Source organism: Epinephelus lanceolatus, chromosome 1 (genome assembly GCF_041903045.1).
Source record: "Epinephelus lanceolatus isolate andai-2023 chromosome 1, ASM4190304v1, whole genome shotgun sequence".
In the NCBI taxonomy this organism is placed as follows: domain Eukaryota; kingdom Metazoa; phylum Chordata; class Actinopteri; order Perciformes; family Serranidae; genus Epinephelus; species Epinephelus lanceolatus.
The window spans coordinates 32,936,441-32,958,181 of NC_135734.1; the positions used below are offsets into that span (position 1 = coordinate 32,936,441).

Sequence of the window (21,741 nt, forward strand, 5' to 3'; positions counted from 1 at the left end):
TGGTAACACAACAAAAATAAGACCCAAGTTGTAATAAACCAGAATTGTCTTTTAACAATGACTGCTACGTGCCTAAACTCAGCCAACCTAAACACTAAAATAAATGCCTAACCTTGGAGGGAGCACTTTTGTTATGGGAGTGAGTGCCCACAATGTGACTTTATCAGTTGCTTTTTCCCCCACAGTGTGATTAATGCAGTTACGTAGGCCCACACACACTAACAAGCTGCCTAAGCCACATGTCTTACACTGTACCTGACATTTCATTTCCTTATTTTGATTGCTGTGATGCAGCGTCTCAAGTCTATTATGCACCAAATGAGTGTTCCTGCTGCATTAGAGCAACAAAAACAGCCGTGTGTGTAACCTCTCGTGGGATCTCAATGATCAAACACAACAGCGCTCCTCTGGAGAGTTATCATCTTCTATGAGTCATCCAGCGGCTCCCTGCATCCCTCCCCTGCCTCTGCTGTACTTCGGTGTATGACTGTGTAATGTGACCCAAATTAAAAGATGATCAGCTGGGAATAAAGGACGGCGAGTGTAATGTTCTCCAGGTGAGAGAACGGAGGGTGGTATTCTCTGTTTTGTATGAATAAATGAAGAGCTGATGCGTCATTGAGGAGAGCAGCAGAGACGGCCATTGTGACATTGTTTAAGTCACTGCATTTTATCACTGAGAGTCGATGCAATTAGTGTTTTATCTTGAAAACAACAGTCTCTCTAATTGGGTGTGATTGAAAATTGGTGTCTTTTGCTTGTGATCTGTTTGCTTAATGTGTGTGTGTGTGTGTGTGTGCCTCCGTGTGATTACATGTGTTTGATTCAGTAATTGGACACTGAGCATGTGGAGTGTCTCAGAGTCAACCTTGATCTCTGAATGAAAGTGAAGAGAAAACCCTCAACAATCCGCCCTGCTTTGTAGATCAGAGACAAGGAGAGAGAAAAGAGAAAGGAGAGACTCACGAGGCAATCAAGTAGAGAAATGTGAGAAAACAACTAGAAGAAACTGAGATACTGTATAAAAGATGACAGGAAAAGAGGAAGTGTATTCTGTGTTGAATAATATATTATCTTATTACCCGTTATTTTTCAGTCATAATTATTTTACATGAGTTTTAAACTTGCTTTGATTTTGTTTTTGTTTCTTTACTTGTATAGCTCTCTGACTCTATAAATTAAGAACTAAAACATACAAAAAAATGACATAAAAAGAAAAGTCTTTGAACTTAATTCAGATTTGATTTCAGTTTCAAGACAGAACAGATGAAGAGTGTGAGAGTGCCTTTGGATAAAAGCAATACCTGCAATATTTTTGGAAAAATGTCATGGAACAGACCTCAATGGTCCAGTGTGAAAGATTTAGGGGGAAATATTGGCAGAAATGAAATGCAACAAAATAAGTATGTTTTCTTTAATGTATAATTACCTTGAAATAAGAATCGTTGTGTATTTGTTACCTTAGAATGAGGCATTTATATCTACATAGGAAGCAAGTCCTCGTCGATGGAGTCCGCCATGCTCACCACCATGTTTCTACAGTAGCCCAGAACGGGATAACCAAACAGTGGCTCTAGATAGGGCTACTTGTGATTTCATGTTGGCCATCGTAGTTAGCAGCCTCTGTAGGGCGAGCGGCATTGGCAAAATTGCTTTCTTCAGTGTTTTTACCGGTTTAAATCACCTGGTTTGTTTGTTTTAGAGAGGAAGAGACCTCTGCAGATAATTTGGCTCTCGGGAAAAACCTCCCCAACAATGAATGCCAAAGGAATTCTGACTGGGAGAGGTTTGAGCTGGTTGCAACCTGCAGTCCTCACCAATTGATGCCATTAAATCTTACTCACTGGACCTTTGGACAAACACTTTTTGTAACTTGTCACTGGACAAGACAATCAAATTAGTTTGTCCTCGTCAGGGTGGTGACAATGTTTGGGTGCTAAAACATGTATATTAGAGAAGAGCTGTGCGATTTGTTTAATTTTAATGGATTGGTATTCTAAGCAACTATAAGGAACTTTAATTTTTTGATGATTTTGGCGACCCCTGTGGACAAAAGTGGTAGTGTTTCCATGAGAGCCACAGCCTTGTGAACTTGGGCATTTGTTATGGAAGCGAGTGAAAGAAAGATGTAACTTAATTTTAAAACCATTTTTCTTTTTTTAAACAGCTGTTTACACATAGTGATATGGAGATGTAGGTATCTGTGGGTATGTGAGATCAATAATTCTAATATGATGATGGTTTAAGCCACCAACATAAACTCATATGTTGATGTTAAAACATGTCTCATTATGTATTTTATAAATAAAATACATATTACATACCTGTCAGTGAGGAAGAGGGCCAGTTCAGGGTCGGTTTTGAATTCTTTCGAATCCCACAAATCTCTGCATCTCTGCTCTATCACTACCACTTTTAGTTGTTTCTTTTTGTTGTTGTTGTTTTTTCAATCAATTCTTTTCTTTTTCTCCTTTTCTTTCCCCTGCCTCAGTATCAACCACAACCACAAAACACAACATCAAAAATAACACTGTCTACAGAAGAATCTCCTCCTGTTGCCGTTTAACTGGCTAACATACTACTTACTGCAAAACTTTGACTGGGAAAATGTTAACATATGCTCCACTGGTCTGTGTGCTGTAAATTATTTTATCTAATTACGCGGGGAATCTGTGCCAGTGACAGGCATTTAGAATAACTCTACAGAAATAGCCAATCTTCTCACTGATGGTCTTGTTGGCGTATGTAGGTCATATAGAGGCTTCAGTGTTAATTTGAGACTGTTTCACACTCCTTGTAGTTGCAATAATCTCATGCCCAGCGGCATCTCACTGTGAGTGTGTCCTCAAAATGAGAAATTATGAGAAAGACAGCTGTGCCATGGAAAGAATCGACACTACAAACATCAAGTCAGACACAGAGATGCAACCAGAGACCAAGACATTTACAGTTGTGCGTGTGTGTGCCAAAGAGGAGGGGGATGGGAAGGAATAGATATGATGATGAGGGAGGGGAGCTGTGCTGGTGCAGTAATGGTGTGCCCCACATCAGACAGAGCCCTGCATTATTTAATGCTCTGCAGATTGCTCTGCCCTGTGCACTGTGAACCCCAATAGCACATCACAGAAACAGCCTCAGATGTACAGACAACTAAGATGCAGGCTGCGAGCTAAATAACAAGGTAGCAGGAGTTGTTACAAGAGTGTGCCTGATTTGAATCTTCCCTGAAGAGGGTGATTCACGTCTTTGTTGATTCCTCAAGAGAGACAAAGAGACAACTTGAGCAGAGTTAAATAAAGCTCAATGAAAACAGAATATTTAAATTCATTATAGTACATTAAACTTGGCAGAATGCCTTCTATAATAGTGTCTATTTTGGTATTTGTGTTTCCTGAGGAGCAGCAGCAGGGCACCGCTATAGTCCTTTAAAAGGGGGAGGAAATAACCGCAAATGGCACATTTAACGATGGCGTTATGTAGTGCCCTTTAAATGGGATAATTCACCTCTACAAGCAGCAGCTGGTCTGTGGTGAGTGAGCACTGCCACTTGAAACACTTCAACAAATGTATGAAACCCTAATACCTCGTTTCCATGTAGCTCTGTGTACATATGCTTGTTAACTGGAAGTCCATTGATTCCTATGAGAAGCTCTGTGATGAATTTACGAAATTCTTCCTTTCATTTTTCGGTCCCTAATTTGCCTCGTGTATGGTAAAAAAAAGAGAACTTCAGCAGCAGGTTTCTGACAGATTGTATGCACTGTGCCACAGGAAGTAAGCATAAAAACAAATAAGCTAATGGACTGATGAATGTAAAGCCCCTTTCCCCCTCTGGCCTTTGTACATATTTGGAAAGGTTATAGTCGCCATTCGCACCCAAGTCAAATGACTCTTCAGTACTCATGGGTATTTATCGGCTCCAGCTCTGATTAGCAATGATGGAAATACAACACCCAGGTGAACGTGCTAAGTTTAGCCCCTTTACCGGCGAGATGCATTGATGCACCACCACAAAATACTGCTCCGTCTCCCCCAAGTAGCGCTCAAATTTGATCCAAATTAGTTTGCATCGAGTTTGAAAGACTGAATAAGTAAGAGATATATTGAAAGACGCAACCACTGGATTTTTCACAGTTTTCACAGGCTTCCATGCTGCTTTATACTATTTACTTACCTGTTTTCTGGCCTCCTCGATGGTGAACACGACACACCAGTAAAAACATAAAAAAAACAGAAATGCCTGTTTGTCTGCTGCAGAGCCGTGTACATGGCTCTAGTCTACTGGCAATAAGAAAATTCTTGTTATAGCCTATTTTTGGCAGGTTTTCCTGTGTTTAAATGTGTATGTGCACTAACACGCTTGGTTGGAAAGCATTAATACATTTCTTTTTATACATTTTATCTGCATTTAAAATTCCCTGGCATGCTTAGCTAGCTAACATTGGTAGCTTGCTAGCCTCATAACATATAGAGTGCATGCTTAGAAGATCATGCTTCTTCACAAAATTAGTCACAAAACTGGCTGCACACCTGTGGTGCCATTAATTATTGGTCATGTTTTTGTCTCTGTACTGCTTCATGCATATACACCGCAGGACTGGATGTCAAAGAACACTCAAAAGCAACCATTTGTGTGGTAGTGTTATTATGGATTAGTTAGAGAGTTGCATTTCCTTTGGGAAAATACAGACACAAAACAAAAGTGTGGAAACAAGGTTTAAAAGGATAGTGCACCCAAAAATGAAAATTCAGTCATTATCGACTCACCCATATGCCGAGGGAGGCTCAGGTGAAGTTTTAGAGTCCTCACATCACTTCCGGAGATCCAAGGGGAGAGTGGGTAGCAACACAACTCCACCTACTGCAGGCTGATGGCACCCCAGATTAAAACGTCCAAAAACACATAATTGAAACCACAAAATATCTCCATGCTGCTCGTCCGTAGTGATCCAAGCGTCCTGAAGCCCCGACATAAAAAGTTGTTTGGAAAAACGTTATGTGAACTCTGTTTTTAGCCTCATTGTAGCCTGCAGCTCTAACTGCCTCTCTGTGCACCGCGCTCACATGTGCAAGCTTGCGCGAGACCGTCCCGGGCTTCAGGACACTTGGATCACTATGGACGAGCAGTATGGAGATATTTTGTGGTTTCAATTATGTGTTTTTGGACATTTGAATCTGGGGCACCGTAAGCCTCCATTAGGTGGAGTTGTGCTGCTACCCCCTCTCCCCTGGGATCTCTGGAAGTGTTGTGAGGACTCTAAAACTTCACCTGAGCCTCCCTCGGCATATGGATGAGTAGATGATGGCTGAATTTTCATTTTTGGGTGCACTATCCCTTTAAGCAAGAAAAGGTGAGATGGAGTGATTCATCTTTGTATTACGACCTTAATGAATATTACACCTACTGTACACTGCAAGCACACATTGACAAAAAAACAACAAAAATAGCCGAGGAAATAGCTTTTATACTGCCTTTTATTTTAAAATGGATTCAGAAGTTACAATGATGAAAAACAGTGTCACTCCTCCTTTTGCTGTCATTGTGACTGAGGGGTGGAGCCTCTCCACAAATATACATTGTGTACAACAAACTCTTCACTACCATGCAAACTGCTGGCCTAATCCTCCTTCACCTTTCCTTTTATTCAAATCACAGATTCTCCAAATTCTCGGAGCTACAAGCTTTACTTTTTTTTTTTTTTAAGAAAACTGAACATGTGCTGCGTCAGGCAACTTTAATTTTAGCTGACAAAGATGATCCTGATAACGGTGCTCTTGGAAATGAAGTTCATTGATTTTACGCAACTTCCTGCTTTCTCTGGCTCACAAAATCAATCAAATTTAAACACTCTGTATATTGTTTTCTTTCTTTCTTTCTTTCTTTCTTTCTTTATTTAAAAAAACAACATTAATTTCTGTCTCGAGCATCATCTCACTTGGTACAGCGTGCACATTGTTGATCGAGCATCGAAAATTAAAGTCCCTGCAGTGCCTGAGAACATATAAGTTTGAGACATTCTGTCGTGTTTATGAGCTATAACCTTAAATTGTCTGTTGTTTCTCCAGTAAATGCAGCTTTTCTCGTGTCAACATGCACTCTTCAAACAACAGTTGCAGCTTGTCAGCCCTCACTCACACTTTTTAAGGAAAATACATTCTGTAGTTAAAGTAACAGGCAGTAACATAATTAGCACCTTTAATTATTTTGTTGAGGAGATGATATCTGTGTTTGAAAACAGTTCCTGGTTGGTATGTTTAAATGAAGTGGGAGTTGAGGAGGAAGAACAATGATTTCTTTGAAATTAAAAGAAAGGAGGCTCATGTTATTATTTGTGCATAAAGGGAGAAAGACATCTTCCTCCCCCACTCTTGTTGCCATGTGCATAGCAAGAGTAAACAACAGCAAAAAGTTGAAAAAAAAAAATGAAATGAATGAATGAATGCTTGTGGACTCATATTTCTTTTTCCATCAACACACGATGAGACCATTTTCTCGATTTTCAAATTTTTCCTCCACAAATGCAGTACAGAAAATATAAATTGACACCAGCTACAGTTGGCAGCGAAATTAAAGCAGCTTGGCTGAATGAAGTGGAGTCAGAAGATTGTCTGTGTTCTCGTCTGGCTTTGTGTCAGACAGCCAGTCAGCTGGGAGTTGCAGTGATAGACTCATCACAGTCGAAACGGCCTTTTTTATTGGCCTTTTCTTTCATTTTGCAGCACAGATGGGCTCGGCACACAGAGAAAACAATTTTAATATCAGTCGAGTGAAAGCCATATTTTATCTTTGTTGACCCAAAATGATATCTGAAACATGTCTACTCCTGCCACTACTACTAGCACTAATACTACTACTACTAACAATTACAATAACAATGATTTTTTTTTAATTCAAGCACAGCTGCTCACTCATCTAAGATTTTAAGTCCTCAGCTGCAGTATATTGATCCTTTGAGCCAATTTAAACATAAAAAGAAAACCTGAGAAGACACCTGAGCTCCTATTTCATCCCATCTGGTGCACAAATGTCTAATTATTTTCTCTGAAAGTGCAGAATTTTACAGCACCGCTGCTCCAAGTTCATCTCATCAGGGTCAAGACACCTTCATCTTCTTTAATTACAGTATCTACTTTGACTCTCTGCACACATTGGATTGTTAGAGCTACTTAAGATGCAATAATTCTGTAATTAAAATGGCCAACATCACCAGAGGGGAACCATTTTTATTATTTATGTCTAAACATAACAAACAGCTGAAAAAGCAATGAAATAATGAGTAAATCATTAAAAAAAAAAGATTAAAGCAATGACTGAAAAGGTGTGGGCTGACACCAGAGCTTATCAAGCATAGGTGCCTACACAGTTGAGAATAGAAGTAAAAAGGTAGTTGCAGTTATGCATTAAATATTCATAAACACGCATTCATTCAATTACAGTATGTGCCTACAAGTGCATGCACCTGTCTTTAATTCTTTTAAAAATACACTCCCTTTAAGTTGATATTCACTGTCTCTTGTTTTATTGCTGCACAAAATGTGTCAGATAATTTTGCACAGGTGAGATGAAACTTTAATTTCAGACACATGTAGTTTGACAGCTGTCTGTCAAATACCAGTCTGTAAATCGTAAGCTTCACCCTGTAACTTGAAGGACCATGGCCCATTTCCTCGGACTGATTTGAAACAAAATCCATAACAGTTGTATGAATCCTCTCAAACTCCTGGGAGAAGCTAAAAATAAGATTCAGTTTCGAGCATCACTGTAAACACGCACAGCGCCGTAAAGATGAATCCCTCTTGAAATGAAATGTAATGGTAAACGTGTGAGGTTATTACACACCGCTGAGTTTGTATTTGGTGCAGAGAGAAGGAGAGAGAGTGATGAATAAAGAACCGAGCACATCAGTGGCATTTTGAGCAGCGTAGCGCATACTTTTAAGTGGGAATAATATATGCACATGTTCACACACATGCACACACAAGCACACACAATGCCTTCCTAGTGCCTAGGGATGCATAGGTTGCCAAGCAACAAGGTGGTGTCCTAGAAAAAAAGTTCCAAAGCTGGATACGTTGAGTTGGATGCGGGTTCAACGCACTCACTATTGATCACAGTTAATGGTTTCACTGTACTCCAGCCAAGTGATCGTTGTTTCTATTTCAGGCCTCTCATATAGTGACCACAGAGTCGTGTTTCACATATTGAGTACAGATGATAAATCTTTACCAAGCAGGAGTCACATGAGCTTCACATGAGCGTAGTATCATGTTGGGGTTTCCGTATTCTCCTAAACAAATACGATCGAACAGTCGCTTCCGGTAGACAACTGGAACTTGGAGATATGTGAATACGGCAAACTTGTTTATTTCTGTTGTCATTTTCAGCCGTAACTTTGACATGTTTGAAATTAATTATTGAGGCAGCATTTGCTCAGCGCTGTTGGATTTTATGTCTGTTTTCTACTTTGAAGTTATTTCAGATTAATGTTGTGATTCAGTTTATACACTCAGTTTCTACTTTCTTAAGTACACCAAGCTAAAACTAATGCAGTCTCATACAATAGTCCCGCAATAAACCCTCACATAATGTTCAGTTTTTATTGAAATGGTTTTAAGATGATTCAGGTGATGGTGTTTGTGGTGCTGTTGAACTGCACTGCCTCATACAGAGAGGCGTTTCTGTTACTTGGCCTACCATCATCGATATAAATGGGATGGGAAAAATATTAAAAATGTATGTGCTGTCCTTGTTGCACCTCCCTTGTGCATAGCTGGACAGCCAGTTAACAATGTTTTGTGACTTTTGTTTGTAAAACGGAAACATTACAGAGATAAAAACACAAATCTACTATTTATATTTACTATGTAAATACACAATTCCTGTTAAAAATATGAGGCAAATAGCCTGCTGTAGTGTACTGCATGAAAAACACAGCTCATCTACCACAACAGTTAACCAGCTGCTGCAACTGCTCACTACCAAGCATGTTTACAAAAAACAAGAGACAATTAAAGCAGACATTTAAAAATGTAAATGTTTGATAATTATTCATACATATTACTTGTAGAAGCACAGACTCCGAGGCAGAAGCGCATCAGGAATACATTCAGCAGCAACATGAATCCAACACTGTCTGTTTTGCCTGTACGTGCTCAACGAAAGAATGCATTTGCCTCAAGAATTACCCCAACCTGACCAGTAGGTTGAAGCAGATGGCACTTTTTTTACATTTTAACTTTAACTTATTAAATTATTCACTTGTCAACTTATTTAACTAATAACGTAATCGCTTTTTTAAAACCCACTTAAATTTCTAACTCAACTTTGAATACATTTTTAAAAAAAGTGATTACGTTATTAGTGAAATTTCTAACTCAACTTTAAAGGTAGAACCAACTTATAACGTGACATGAAGGTAGGCTTTACTGCAGGACTGTAGACGACATTGGCATTAGCTATGTGTACCTAACACACTACCAACTAAGGGACCAATTCACAAAGAACGGATTGCAGCCGCTCATAACACCATCAATTGCGCATCATTTTCAACTACTATCTGCTCCATCTCAAGTTTCAATTCACAAAAGATATTTCGGTAATGATATTACAGCGCAATCACCAACAGAAAGTTTTGCAGCAGAGTGTAATGTCCTCTTTTTGTGTTGCATTGCAATATCCATGTGGCATAGTATGAATTATGCCTTTGCACCAAGAGCACAGCAGACAAAAAAAATGGAAGAGAAAAAAGACAGCTGAAATTTTCATGGTGTGAGTGACGAGGTGCAGAAGCATTCCTCAAAACTTCAGGCAATGAATTTAAATGTGACAGAGAGCACCATGGCACCTACTATAAATGCACTTCAGTTACCACCAGCTCTGTGAAGATGCTAATAATTTCACTGTAACTGCGTTTGGCTGTTAGTGCTGATCTTTGTGAATTGGACTGTTTTTGCAGTGAGGCTCATTTGCATAGAAAAGGGCCAATACTGCATCAAATATATGCATATTACCTTATTTAAATAGGTGCAAATAGCACAGGAGCACCAAGATGCTATTTGCTTTGCAGGACAGTTATGGGTGCATTTCGCCCTTTGCAGGTGCTTTGAGAATCAAACTGTTTCTTTCTGTCTTTTTTGTACAGGTTTCGCAGCCGCACAATCCTTTTGTAAATTCACCCATGAGTGTAACTCAGCTCCAGACTACACTTGAGAATGCTTCACATTTACCTCCCTTAAGGGGTTTTGGATAACCAGTGTCTTACTGTTTATCTACCATCAGCAGTTGGCTGCATGCGGGACTCTATTAGGAAGAAGATGAGAGCGGATTAGCATCCCCTTTGTTAACAAAAACAATCACCAAGAGAGTCTGTGTTTATTCATGATGAGAGTGGAGAATTTAAAGAAAAAAGAAAAAAAAATCCACCCACCATGCTTGATAAAAAAATGAGCGAACACTTGCATTGACTTGTGATGTGTCAGATAACCATCTGGCCAGAGGTCACCTTATATCCACTCTGCTCTGCACTGTCTGGAGACACAGCAGCACTCCAGCTGCAGCACACTGATGTACTGAAGAGGTCAACAGTTCTGTTATGAACAGGCTGCACAATATGTTGGACCAACGATCTTAGTATGCCAGACTACATGTTAGTCTGTTCTTTGTATCTGCTTTTAAGTGGTTTGATTGTGCAGCACTTAACTGGATATTTTCTTTCTTGCAGAAATAGATGAAGATCGTCTCCCAAACCAGTTGTACAAGGTAATCTAATTTATGCTATATGAGGGTCATTTTTTATTAGAATAAGGTTACAGAAATAGAATTATGTGAAGTCTGTTTTTTTTTTTTTTTTAGTATCTCCATCTGTATTTAAACAATCTCCTCCATCTCGATGCTCTCTGCCCAGCTCACATGAAACATTGATGTTTTACAGGCAGCCTTGTTGAACTCCCCTCGACAACGACGGAAAGGGCAAAAGGGAACACCCACGATGAAAGGTAAAATCAGTTTTCCAGATCACATTGTGGGTACACATGAAACAACAGTGAAAACTCTCATTATATGCAAGTTTTTCTGCTTTCTATATTGGCCTATTTCCAGACAGAGTAATCACCTACATCTCTCAGCTGTTCTTTAAACTCGTAATTAAGTCTAATTATCAGGTTGATTGAAATGAATATATACCCACAGTAAAAACTCCACCTGCTGTCAATGTATGGCAACGCTTGCATTTAGTTAAATGACGGTATACTTCAGTTAGAGACCGCAAAGCTTATAAACTGTACAAAAGCTAAACGTAAGACCTCGTCTTGTAATTCATTCCATCTCATACAACAGCGTATGATGCCAAACTGATTCCCTTATGGCTCTCATGACATGACAGAGGTCTGGAGAAGATGAGATATAAAAAGTTATTTAGAAACAGTTGTGTTGTTTCTGTCATTACTCACATCAGTCAGATTTTAAAGTGAAGTAGGGCGCAGGTGTTCACAGCTGTAGGACAACAAGGAGGTTGCCGTTCGTGTTATTGTGAATTAGTCAAACCAAACTGATATAGACTACCTGTGTGGCATGTGATCATAGCCTGAGTGTCAGACTGAAGCTCCCAGAACCTTCAGTCTGACATGGCTTCCATTGAAGGCGATTTACAAGGGGGAGGGAATTTGATTTTTTCCCTAACCAATCAGTAGAGATCAACGACTCACCCAGAATCTGACGTCATTAGTATCCATGCCTCGGGGGTGCCGAAAACAAGCGAGCATTGCCCGTTTAAAATGTCTCCGTCGTCGTGCATGCCCAGCTGCATCGCTGTTAAATCCAGTTTAGCAGCTTCCTTAATTTGATTCTCCATTAACGCAAGTAGTGGCGAAATACCTCGATAGCATCGTTAATGTGGTCTGTAGGATCTGTAGCGGTCGCCATTGTTGCTATCCTCACCAGTTACCCACCGGCGTACAGCTTGACATCAGCGTGGCGCTGATTGGCTAATCGCTAGACCCGCCCCCACCCCCGGCGTTCATTGGTCCGTCCATGGTTTGGACGAGATAAATCGCAAATTCATTGAAGTATGCCAGACCAGTAATGCAAGCCTACTCAGTTGAGTGGGCGGAGTCTATGGTCTGGAACCAGGCTAATGTGGTCATGCAAGTCCTGTCAGATCAAGTGTATGGCCCAACGTCTCAATAGGATGTCCTGTACAAGCCTCCAGCAAAAGTTTCCAACCCAGGGAACAACAGTGCTGCATAATATTGTTAAAAAAAATTAGGGGGAGGCTTTTAAAAACACCTTGTAGCTGCATGTGCCACATGATAAGTACAGTTGATAGGGAAAAAAACACTTTCAAAAAACTAAACCGAAAATTGTGCATGAACATGTACATGTACATGTCAATCAATATGTAAACTGAAACAGTTCTTGCTCACTGTACACATTATTTCTACAGTTACTGTTCCATCAGAGCATACCCAGAAAACACAAGCCTTTGTTCCATACAAATGTAGCATAAAATTTAACCAAATTTCATAAAATCAACAACAGGAAATGCAAATGTAAGCTTGTTTCTAATCACTACTGTGATGCAAATATTAGGAAAGGTTCACTGATGTAAGCAGTAGTTGGCATTTGCACTTTGCTTTTTTTTTTTTTTTTAAGATATTTTTGGGGGGATTTTAGCCTTTAATTGATAGGACAGGCAAGCATGAAAGGGGGAGAGAGAGAGACATGCAGCAAAGGGCCACGGGCTGGAGTCAAACCCGGGCTGCTGCAGCAACAGCCTTGTACATGGGGCATGTGCTCTACCACTAAGCTACCAACTCCCCTGCACTTTGCTTTTAATGATAAACCATCTTTTCCACTTCAGACAAGCATAACAAGGACTTTATATGATACATAAAATATGTATATATTCAGTATTGTGCTTCTTTTTTTTTCCATTTTCTGGCATTTCAACCCTATTTTTTATGCACCAGTTGAAAATGCTTATAAAAACAGGTGGATGTGTCATGATCCTTGCTTTTGTTGTAGTTATTTTCTGTTTTAGGCCTAGTCCACACGAGCACAGGTATTTTTAAAACCAAACTTTTTTGGCCTCCAGTTTTTAAAAAATCTGTGTCCATACAAGTGGTGTAATAAAAATACCTCAGTCCACATGACACCACAAATTCCACTATCAAGCAATGTAATACACATTCCAAAGCAGTAGGTGGCAATATAACTCCTAACTGTAAGGCCATTGTAGCCAATCAGAAGGCAGTAAAACGTCATTACCGGAAAAACAACAACAAGCGTACTATTATGCAGCAGGAGCAGTCTCCGTAATAGCACACTCTTGCGCCTCTGTTGCTGGATGTGGTTGAGTAGCGTTAGTTGTATGATACAGCCACAAAGTGCTGATATGCTGCTAAATAGCAGCAGTATTTTGTTTAGGTCCATCCTCAAATCGTCTCTCGCACACACTGGATCGGGTAATAACCCAGCTGTTTTCTGTTTACGTCGCACACTATGACGTCATACAATGGAGACGAGACAAAATAACTGCAGTTATCCTGTCCACACATGACTGCTGACGCTGGACTTTTCCAATAAATTTCACCCTGGACTCCGGTTACAAATAACTCCGGTTACAGGGGCCCAAAACTGCGGTTACATGTGGATGAAAGGCCAAACCGTGAGCAAAGAGTCACGGTTTTATAAATACCCAGGTTGGTGTGGACAGCCCCTTATTCTGAAAGTCAATCCCCTCATGTGTCACATTGCTTGTTTTCTGACACACCTGCCTTTTCTTGAAAACGTTTCACCTCTCATCCAAGAGGCTTCTTCAGTTCTGATGGACTGGTGTGGAGTCGCAGGCTTTTAACTGGATGTGGGTGTGAACCCAGACTCTTGGAGAGGTGAAACGTCTTCAGGAAACTCAAGCAAGTCCAGTTGCCTATGATATAGCACTTATGATTACCATGACCTGGATGACTGAGAATCTACACCGACACTCCACCCTAGTGTTCCCTACCTCACCCTTGTTATCAGTCAATCTCTGAGTTTCCCTCATTTTGTCCGTCCTCAACTATTCGAGCTGTATCTATGTTCTTGTGATTAGTTTACTGTGTATATAAACCTGTGTCTTTCCCTTTGCCCTTTGTCAGTTTGTCTGTGTTCAGCTCAGGTTCATTTTTCCTGCCTGTGCTGATTGCTTCCCAGTGTTTATCGTGCCATCCTGTTTTGTTCTCAGTTTAGTCTTTCTTTTTTACCTCGAGTCATGTCTGCCTGCCTCACAGTTTTGTTACTGTCTTGGATGTATATTATCAGCTTCATCAAAGCTCGCTTTTCGTTTAACCCCCCTGGCTGCTGGCTGCACTACATTTGGGTCCACTTTTGAACTGATCATACCAAGATGAAAACACAATTATGCAAATTTGTACCAAAAACAAAAACAAAAAAGTAGCTTTGGAAGACACCCGTTCATATCAGGCCTCGTATCAACTCCAGCTGAACTTTATAATTTGCCTGATATCAGACAGAGTTTCCAAGGTGTTGCACTCTGTTTCCATCTTCAGTCTGACACTTTGTCTGCTCTACCTGATTTCACTGGGGGATGAGGATTTGATTTTTTTCAAACCAGTCACTAGAGACCAAAATATCCGCCTGAATCTAATGTCATTTTAAGTCCACACTCATGAGTTGCCATGCCAACATGTCTGTTTTGCTGGAGATTTAAGAGTGGAGTGTAAAAACACAGTACCATGTCAGACAATACTGAGAAGACAGGACCAATTTAGAACAGCCTCAATAGCAGTGTCTATCCAGTCTATAGAGCTTACCAATGTCTTTATTGCTTCTTATTGGTTCTGGTGCACCACTTGACAACACTTGTTAACAGCTTGATAATGGCATTAGTCCTGCCTGTGGCGCTAATTGGCTGATTGAGCCCCCTGCAGTGCTCATTGGTCATTTTTCATTTCAACCAAGAAACTGCTGTTTCAAGTCACAAAGCTAAACGAATCAGTCCACTTGCTGGAGTGGGTGGACTGATTTGAAAGTGTGAACTTGAGCAACTTTATAATAGATTTTTGCTCAGAACGAGAGCAACGAATTTTGTTCCTTCTCTTACTCTTGAATCATGCCTGAAAAAGGTCTTCTCATGGCCAGTATAGACAAGCAATCAAAACCTGTTTCTCAACTACATATGGGCATGTCACTGTTGTTATAAGACAAACTTTAAAAAATGCCAGCCGATCCTTTAAAGGGCCAGTGTGTAATATTTGGCATGGTTTATTGTCAAATCTGAATCTGAATCTGAATATTCTACCCATTAATATGTTTATATAAGTGTATAATCTCTATAAAATAAAATTCGTTTGGTTTTCGTAGCCTTATAATTATGCTTTTATATATATATATATATATATATAGCAAGAGCCTTGCTTTAGAGAGGTCATCTTGCGCCGCCATGTATGTACGGCAGACCGAGTGGACAATCCAGCCAGCCAGAGAACGCGTTTCGCGTGTATAAATGAACCAACGAAGACAGCGGAAGGAAGGAAGAAAGAGGAGGAAACAGCAGAGTGTTAGTAGTTCGTGGATAGAGAGTAGCGAAAAGTTTTTTTAGTTAAAGTTTGCGAATGGACCACACTTACCACGCAACAGGAGAGAATGAACCCGAACTGTCATCTGCGAGGAAAAGAAGACGCAACTTCACTCTCTGCGTGATGCACTCTCTGCGGCGCTTTTCCTCCCGATGATATATCTCCCCAACAATGGTAGCACCAAATCCCATTCTGTGCAGCAAAATGGGAGCGGAGGATTCAGCCTCTCTTCTCGCCCACTCAGTGTACTCCGGCTCTCATCTGTATGCTCCGGCTCAAACAGGTATGGATCTGGGTCTGTGTCCGCTACAAGAAACTCTTCAAAATCGCGTTCAAAGTCGTCCATTGCAGCTACTATAGTCCGGAGATATCGCTAGGCTAAATAAACAGCTGAGCTCTGTTTACAGGCTATGCTGTCAGTCAGTGTGCGGGCTGGAGATTGGTGGAGCAGAGAGGGGAGGGGGTGCCCGCTAGGTATTGTAAATGAGTATGTGTGTATGGAGTGTGTGTGTTACGCTAGAAGAGTCAGAGTTTGGGATGGAGTCTTTTACCCCCTGGAGTGTTACCGGAGTTTTTGGAGTGCTCAAATAAACGGGCCTTTTTCCCGAACGCTACTCTGGTCTCCTGCTCGTGAGGGATTTATTACAATATCGTAACATGGTTTAGATTTCTAAATAAACATTCACCTCGTCGCTAGATAGACCTACTCCTGAAAAACTCGTGTCTGCACAAGGCTTTTTGTCCCTACAAGGCCACCGTCATTTACCCAACGGGAGGGGTGAGCAAGTGAGCTCTGCAATCTAGAATATGACCACTGATTTCACTGTTTTCAACGGTTTTCAACCCATTTTACACAGTGGCCCTTTAATGGGACAACGCTATTAGTGTGTCCGATAGAGTCCAGCATGTCAGATGTCAGGAAACTTACTTGGTGAAGCAGCTGAGCTAATGATGAAAGTTTGCTCCATCTTGAATGTCCTATTTCAACCTTGGAGCCAATCAGTGTTGCACTTGCCTCAGCAGGGATTCATTATCCATTAGTTTCTTACCAGAATTTCTCCCAATTTCCATTTTCTGAGCTTAAAAGTGGGTCTGTGTGAGTTTGGGGCATCTGGGGTCCTGCACCACTGCAAGAAAGCCTGAATAACAAACGTTAAAGTGCCCCTGAAGAGCCTGAAAAGTGTTCCAGCACCTGATTATTTCTGTCGGCTGTTTTTGTGACTGTAGTTCAAATATTTTAAGTGTCAGTTTCCAATTAGATCAAATACAGAATGTACTGATTCATGCAGTACAACAGAGAGTAGGTTCCAACAAAGAAACTGAAGCGAGGGAACAATTATGAGAAGATAAGTGAAATTTGGTGCTCAAGGATGTTTATTCTTCAATTAGTTTCACAGCTAAACAGCTCCTAGTGTGATGAGTCACTTCTAAGAGGGAACCCAGGCGAAGAGCGGCGGGCTTTAGTTTCCCACTACAAGGAGATTAACAGTAATATAACTGTGGATGAAGGAGGTCGAAGAAGGCGATTAAACTTACCACCTCCCAGCTCTGATGTATCTTTACCTGCCCCCTCACTCCACACACTGCTGGATGTTAATTAAATCTTGCTAGTTTATTAAAAAAGCTTAACCTAAAATAATCTTTTGAAGCGCTGGATTTTTCGTTGAGCCTCCACCTTTATCTTGCTTTCCTGTTCATACACCGTCTTTTCTCCCGTTGGTTCCCTTCATCTCACTCCACTTTCCTTTATCGCTTGTCCTCCTTCTTCCGACATTTCCCCAATGATTCTGTGCTTTTTACTTCCCACTATGTCTTCAAACCCACTACTTTCCCCTCTCATCTCCCTCCCCTGTTACCTCTTTCGTCTTAACCAACTTTTCTTTTCCCTGCTTCTCTCTCATCTTTCTTATCTCCACTTTCCTCCTCCCAGAGCTGCAGTTCCTGGTAGAGCACCACCTGTACAGGCAGCAGCAGGGCGCCGGGGACGAGTGCTCCTCAGAGAGCTGCCTGTCGGACCGTCCCAGCCCCGACTCTGTTCCCACCGGGGAGGAGCTCCCACACGATGATGAGGCTACTGCAGAGGCCTTTGAGAAACTGCGCTGCCAAATGGAGGGTATGTTTTGAGACTGTGAATTTGCATGCTTGCAGGATTGCAGCTGCCTTTTCAGCAACACAACCTCCTTTTAAACCTAAAATTGGCACAAACAAGAGCACTTCAACACTTTGTAAAATGAAATACTATCTGGAAATGTGTGGAGTTGGGAGGCGTACACACGCCACGTCTTCAACTGCTTGGAAAACGCAAGGTCGGGCGCTGGGCACTACTTTTGTGCCTTTTTTGAGACAGCTTTCAAGAACATAGATTGGGAATGATATCTGTTGGCTGTGATTGGTTGTTCCTCATCACATGGCATGCGGTGCGTTTTGCTGCATTCCAAAAGTTGACCTCGGTTTATCTTGGGGCACAGCCGTCACTCCCTGAAAAATAGGTGCTCAGAAATGTGTGTTGCTCTGACCTTGAAAACAATGAATTTGTGGGCGCAAAAAACATGGCTAGTGTTCGGCCCCTTGTACAGTATGAAGTTTCCTTGTTTATGTTCATGTGTTTTTCCTTTACACACTCTAAACTGATCATTAAGGTATGAAGTTTAGTGAGCATTTGTCAGTCTGGATGTGCAGTTTATGAAAGTAAAAAGAACAAAATTTCTGTTTAAAATGTGGTGTGGTAAAAGCAGAAAGTAGAAACACTTAAAGCCACTACAAGGAACTTTTAACTGGATATGCAAAAGTCTCTCGTTTCTGCTGATGTCTGTGCGTGACCTACAACAGCAAATGAGACCATCAGTGTGAAGATAAGCTATTTCTATATAGTGTATATCCATACCTTTAGGAAACTGTCTCCGGGTCCGCCCATGGTCGCTTCCAGAACGAAACGATTTACGGCACTCAGACGGCACACGTCATCTTCCCTAGCTGCTTACATTTAAAGCAAAGATACTTGTTTATAGTGACTCTTATAAATAGTTGCTATTCCTCCTCCTCGACCCGACGTCCGCAGGGAGTTAAAATAGCAGCAATCATCGGGTAAAAGTTCTGTGAAAGCACTGGACTCACCAACAGTCAGCCACATCTCAGTCACACAGAGAAAATCCAATCCTCAGGAAGTCAGGAAATCCTTCAGGATAAACGTTTTGTTTGCTAGCGATCTAGCATTTACCAGCCCAATCCTGGCAGGAGCCGGCGGGTCCACGGCGTTAGCTGTCCGGGGAGCCACACACAGAGGCCGCAGGTTGCGCAGATTCACCCCGCGCCAGCGGGGACGAGGAGAGCAGGGGCCGCGGGGCTGGAACACCTCATCCAGGTTGACCACAGGTACCAGCCAGGCGTCAACAGGGTCCAGCGAGAAATAAAGAGACGAGGCACGACAGAGGCTGAGCTGGGATCCCCGATAGGAGCGGGGGCAAAGTTTTCCTGTCTTGTTGTTTCATTCATCCCCAAAACAAACACATGCGCGAGCCAGGTAAGCGTCTTTACGACAATACGCGCTAGAGCTCATGGGAAATGATGTAGGCTTCATTCCGGCAAAACACTACGGCTTTTGTCCACAGAGTCGCCAAAATCAACTCAAAATGAAAGTTCCTTGTAGGGGCTTTCAGTAAAGTGCAGTACAAGTACTTAGAAATTGTACTTAATCTAAGCATAGTGGTTGAATAAATGTACTTTCCTCTCTGCATTTCAGTTAGAGTCCACTCATAAGATGAATGAAGAACATGAATGAATATATGAGCAGGGAGGCTGCATGTCGAGGGCAAGAAAAGGTGTAGAAAAAGAATGCAAGGGTGGACCCAGGAGGGACCCAGGAGGGACACATCAGGATGCTGGAGTGAAGCAAGGACAGACAGAAAAGGAGGTCACTGCTTTGGCCTCTGAAAAATGGATGGTGTTATTCCATGAGAAAAGAGGGAGGGGATGTTGAGGAATAATGTTAAGGGAGGGATGAATCCAAATACAGCTTATTATCATGAGGGAAGTGTGTAGAACTGGGAGAAAAGGGAAGCAGCAGAGTAAAGCAGAGAATGAGGAAAGAAGCAGGAAAATGGCTGGAAGGGATGTATGTAAATGATGTAGGGTTATGGAGGAAGAGGAAAATTAAAATGAGTGAAATAAAGGGACTGGGGGAAAAGGGGAAATGGAGAGGAATACTTAAAGGAATGTTCTGCCATTTTGGGAAATATGCTCATTTGCTTTCTTGACCAAAGTTAGGTGAGGAGATCAATACCATGTTTGTACGGTAAATATTGTGTATAGCTTGAGCCAGCTGCCAGTAAGCTTAGCATAGCATAAAGACTGGAAGAGACTAGCCTGGCTTTGTCCAAAGGTAACAAAATCAGCCTGCAAGCATCTGAAATGCTCACAATTTAACATGTTTTCTCATTTATTTAGTCTGCACAAGAGGTGTAAAAAAAAATGACATACGCATGCATGCACGCACGCACGCACACACACACACACACACACACACACACACACACACACACACAGAGCAACACTGGCAGTGTCATTTTTACACGTTTTTGTAAACATTATACAGAGCCGAGCTAGCTATTTCCTCCTGTTTTCTGTGACCAGATGTCCTGTTTTTTATTTCAGGGCTGTCCAGTTGGGTGTGGAGAATCCTGACAAAATGTCACCACAACTAGAACAATAATCAGTCCTTACAAGATTTCACGGCCTGGTTTTGTGATTTTTGTGGCCTGAAATGTCTGATTTCACAGCAGTTTTTTGTAAAAAAACAAAAACAAAAAAAAAGTAATCCGTGTTGCGATATTTAAAGGTAAAAATTGCAACAAAAAAAAGTTGAGCATATTAAAACCTTTTATTATGAGCATTCAGTGTTTCCCACAGTTAAAATGTATTTGTTGGAGAGGGACAACATAGCCCTAAAGGACTCTCTCCTCCTGCTCTCTCTGCACGGTTAGCACAAGCTAACACAACACAACGTGATTTCATCCCTACTCGTCATATTTTGCTGCTTGAGCAGAAGCCTTGCAGCAGCGGTTACCATCCGAAACCAAGCCGTGAATCTCATACCAACACAGAAACAGCCGAACCCTTCCATTAAATCTGTTAAACTATTCAGTAACGTTAGCTGTGTGATGCTAACAGTTACCCCTGTCACTGTGTGTGTGACTGTGTCCTCCAAGACACAGAGCTCTGGTGAAGGAGGGACTTAGAGAATCAATAGTCTGCACACAGCTCTACAATGAAATTAGATTTTACTGGTTTTAAATAGGCTAGTCAACTTTGCGGTAATGTTACCGCAATTGTACAATATTGCAAGGTCATACAGAGTTCACAAGGATTGGCTAAATTGGTGTTAATTGTTACGATTGCGATTGCGATTCCATCCATCCTGGATGGAGTGGATAATAAGATTATAGGCTACTTGGTTTTAGTGCTCACAGACCTGATGTTTATCATGTTCTGACCCACTCATTATTACCTAACCCAATGTAGAAACAAGCAATGTGCCACACTGTCTGTATGTGTTTCAGTCAATGTGTTATTGTATTATTGAGACTGCTGCTGTAATGGTTAGCTGTCATGCTACAGATAAAGTTGATCTCTTCTAAAGAGCTCCAAGAGGCTCCTTCCCTTGTAAAGTTCCCATGACGAAAACCATCTGGTAAAACATAACCGGAGATTGTTTGTTTTTTGGTTTTCAAATAAACTATATTTGGGTGTATTAGGAGAGACAAAACATACATTTTTGTCTGCTGAGGCACTATCTAGGGTGTTGAAAGGTGTGCTAGGTAGATATGCTAAGCGCTGTTTAGCCCCCATCCTGATGACAATGCCTATGTTGCATGAATAAGCGCATGTGTCGAATAAGCACATGAACATGAGGTGCACTTAAGAGTCCTAGGTTTGAGGTTTGAACATGTGGTCACCCCCTGATTCCAGTCTTTATGCTAAGCTAAGCTAAACTAACTGGCTGCTGGCTGTAGCTCCATATTTACCGTAAAGACATGAGAGTGATATTGACCTTCTCATCAAACTCCCTGAGAGAAAGTGATTACTTGAACTGTTACTTTAATGAAAACACTTAACATGGTTCAGTACCACCTTGGCAGATACTGTCTCCTCCCTGTGCCAAATACTTTA

The 21,741-nt window shown here is 41.2% G+C and overlaps 1 protein-coding gene across 1 annotated transcript in view; it reads left to right on the plus strand.

Annotated features, from left to right (window-relative positions):
* LOC117256212 (protein phosphatase 1 regulatory subunit 1A-like) overlaps nt 1-21,741 on the plus strand; it is a 43,119-nt gene that overhangs the window by 18,758 nt on the left and 2,620 nt on the right. Inside the window, exons 3-5 of the mRNA XM_033625488.2 lie at nt 10,722-10,759; nt 10,932-10,995; nt 17,507-17,689. Coding sequence (XP_033481379.2) covers nt 10,722-10,759; nt 10,932-10,995; nt 17,507-17,689 — 285 coding nt within the window. The remainder of the gene's footprint in view (nt 1-10,721; nt 10,760-10,931; nt 10,996-17,506; nt 17,690-21,741) is intronic.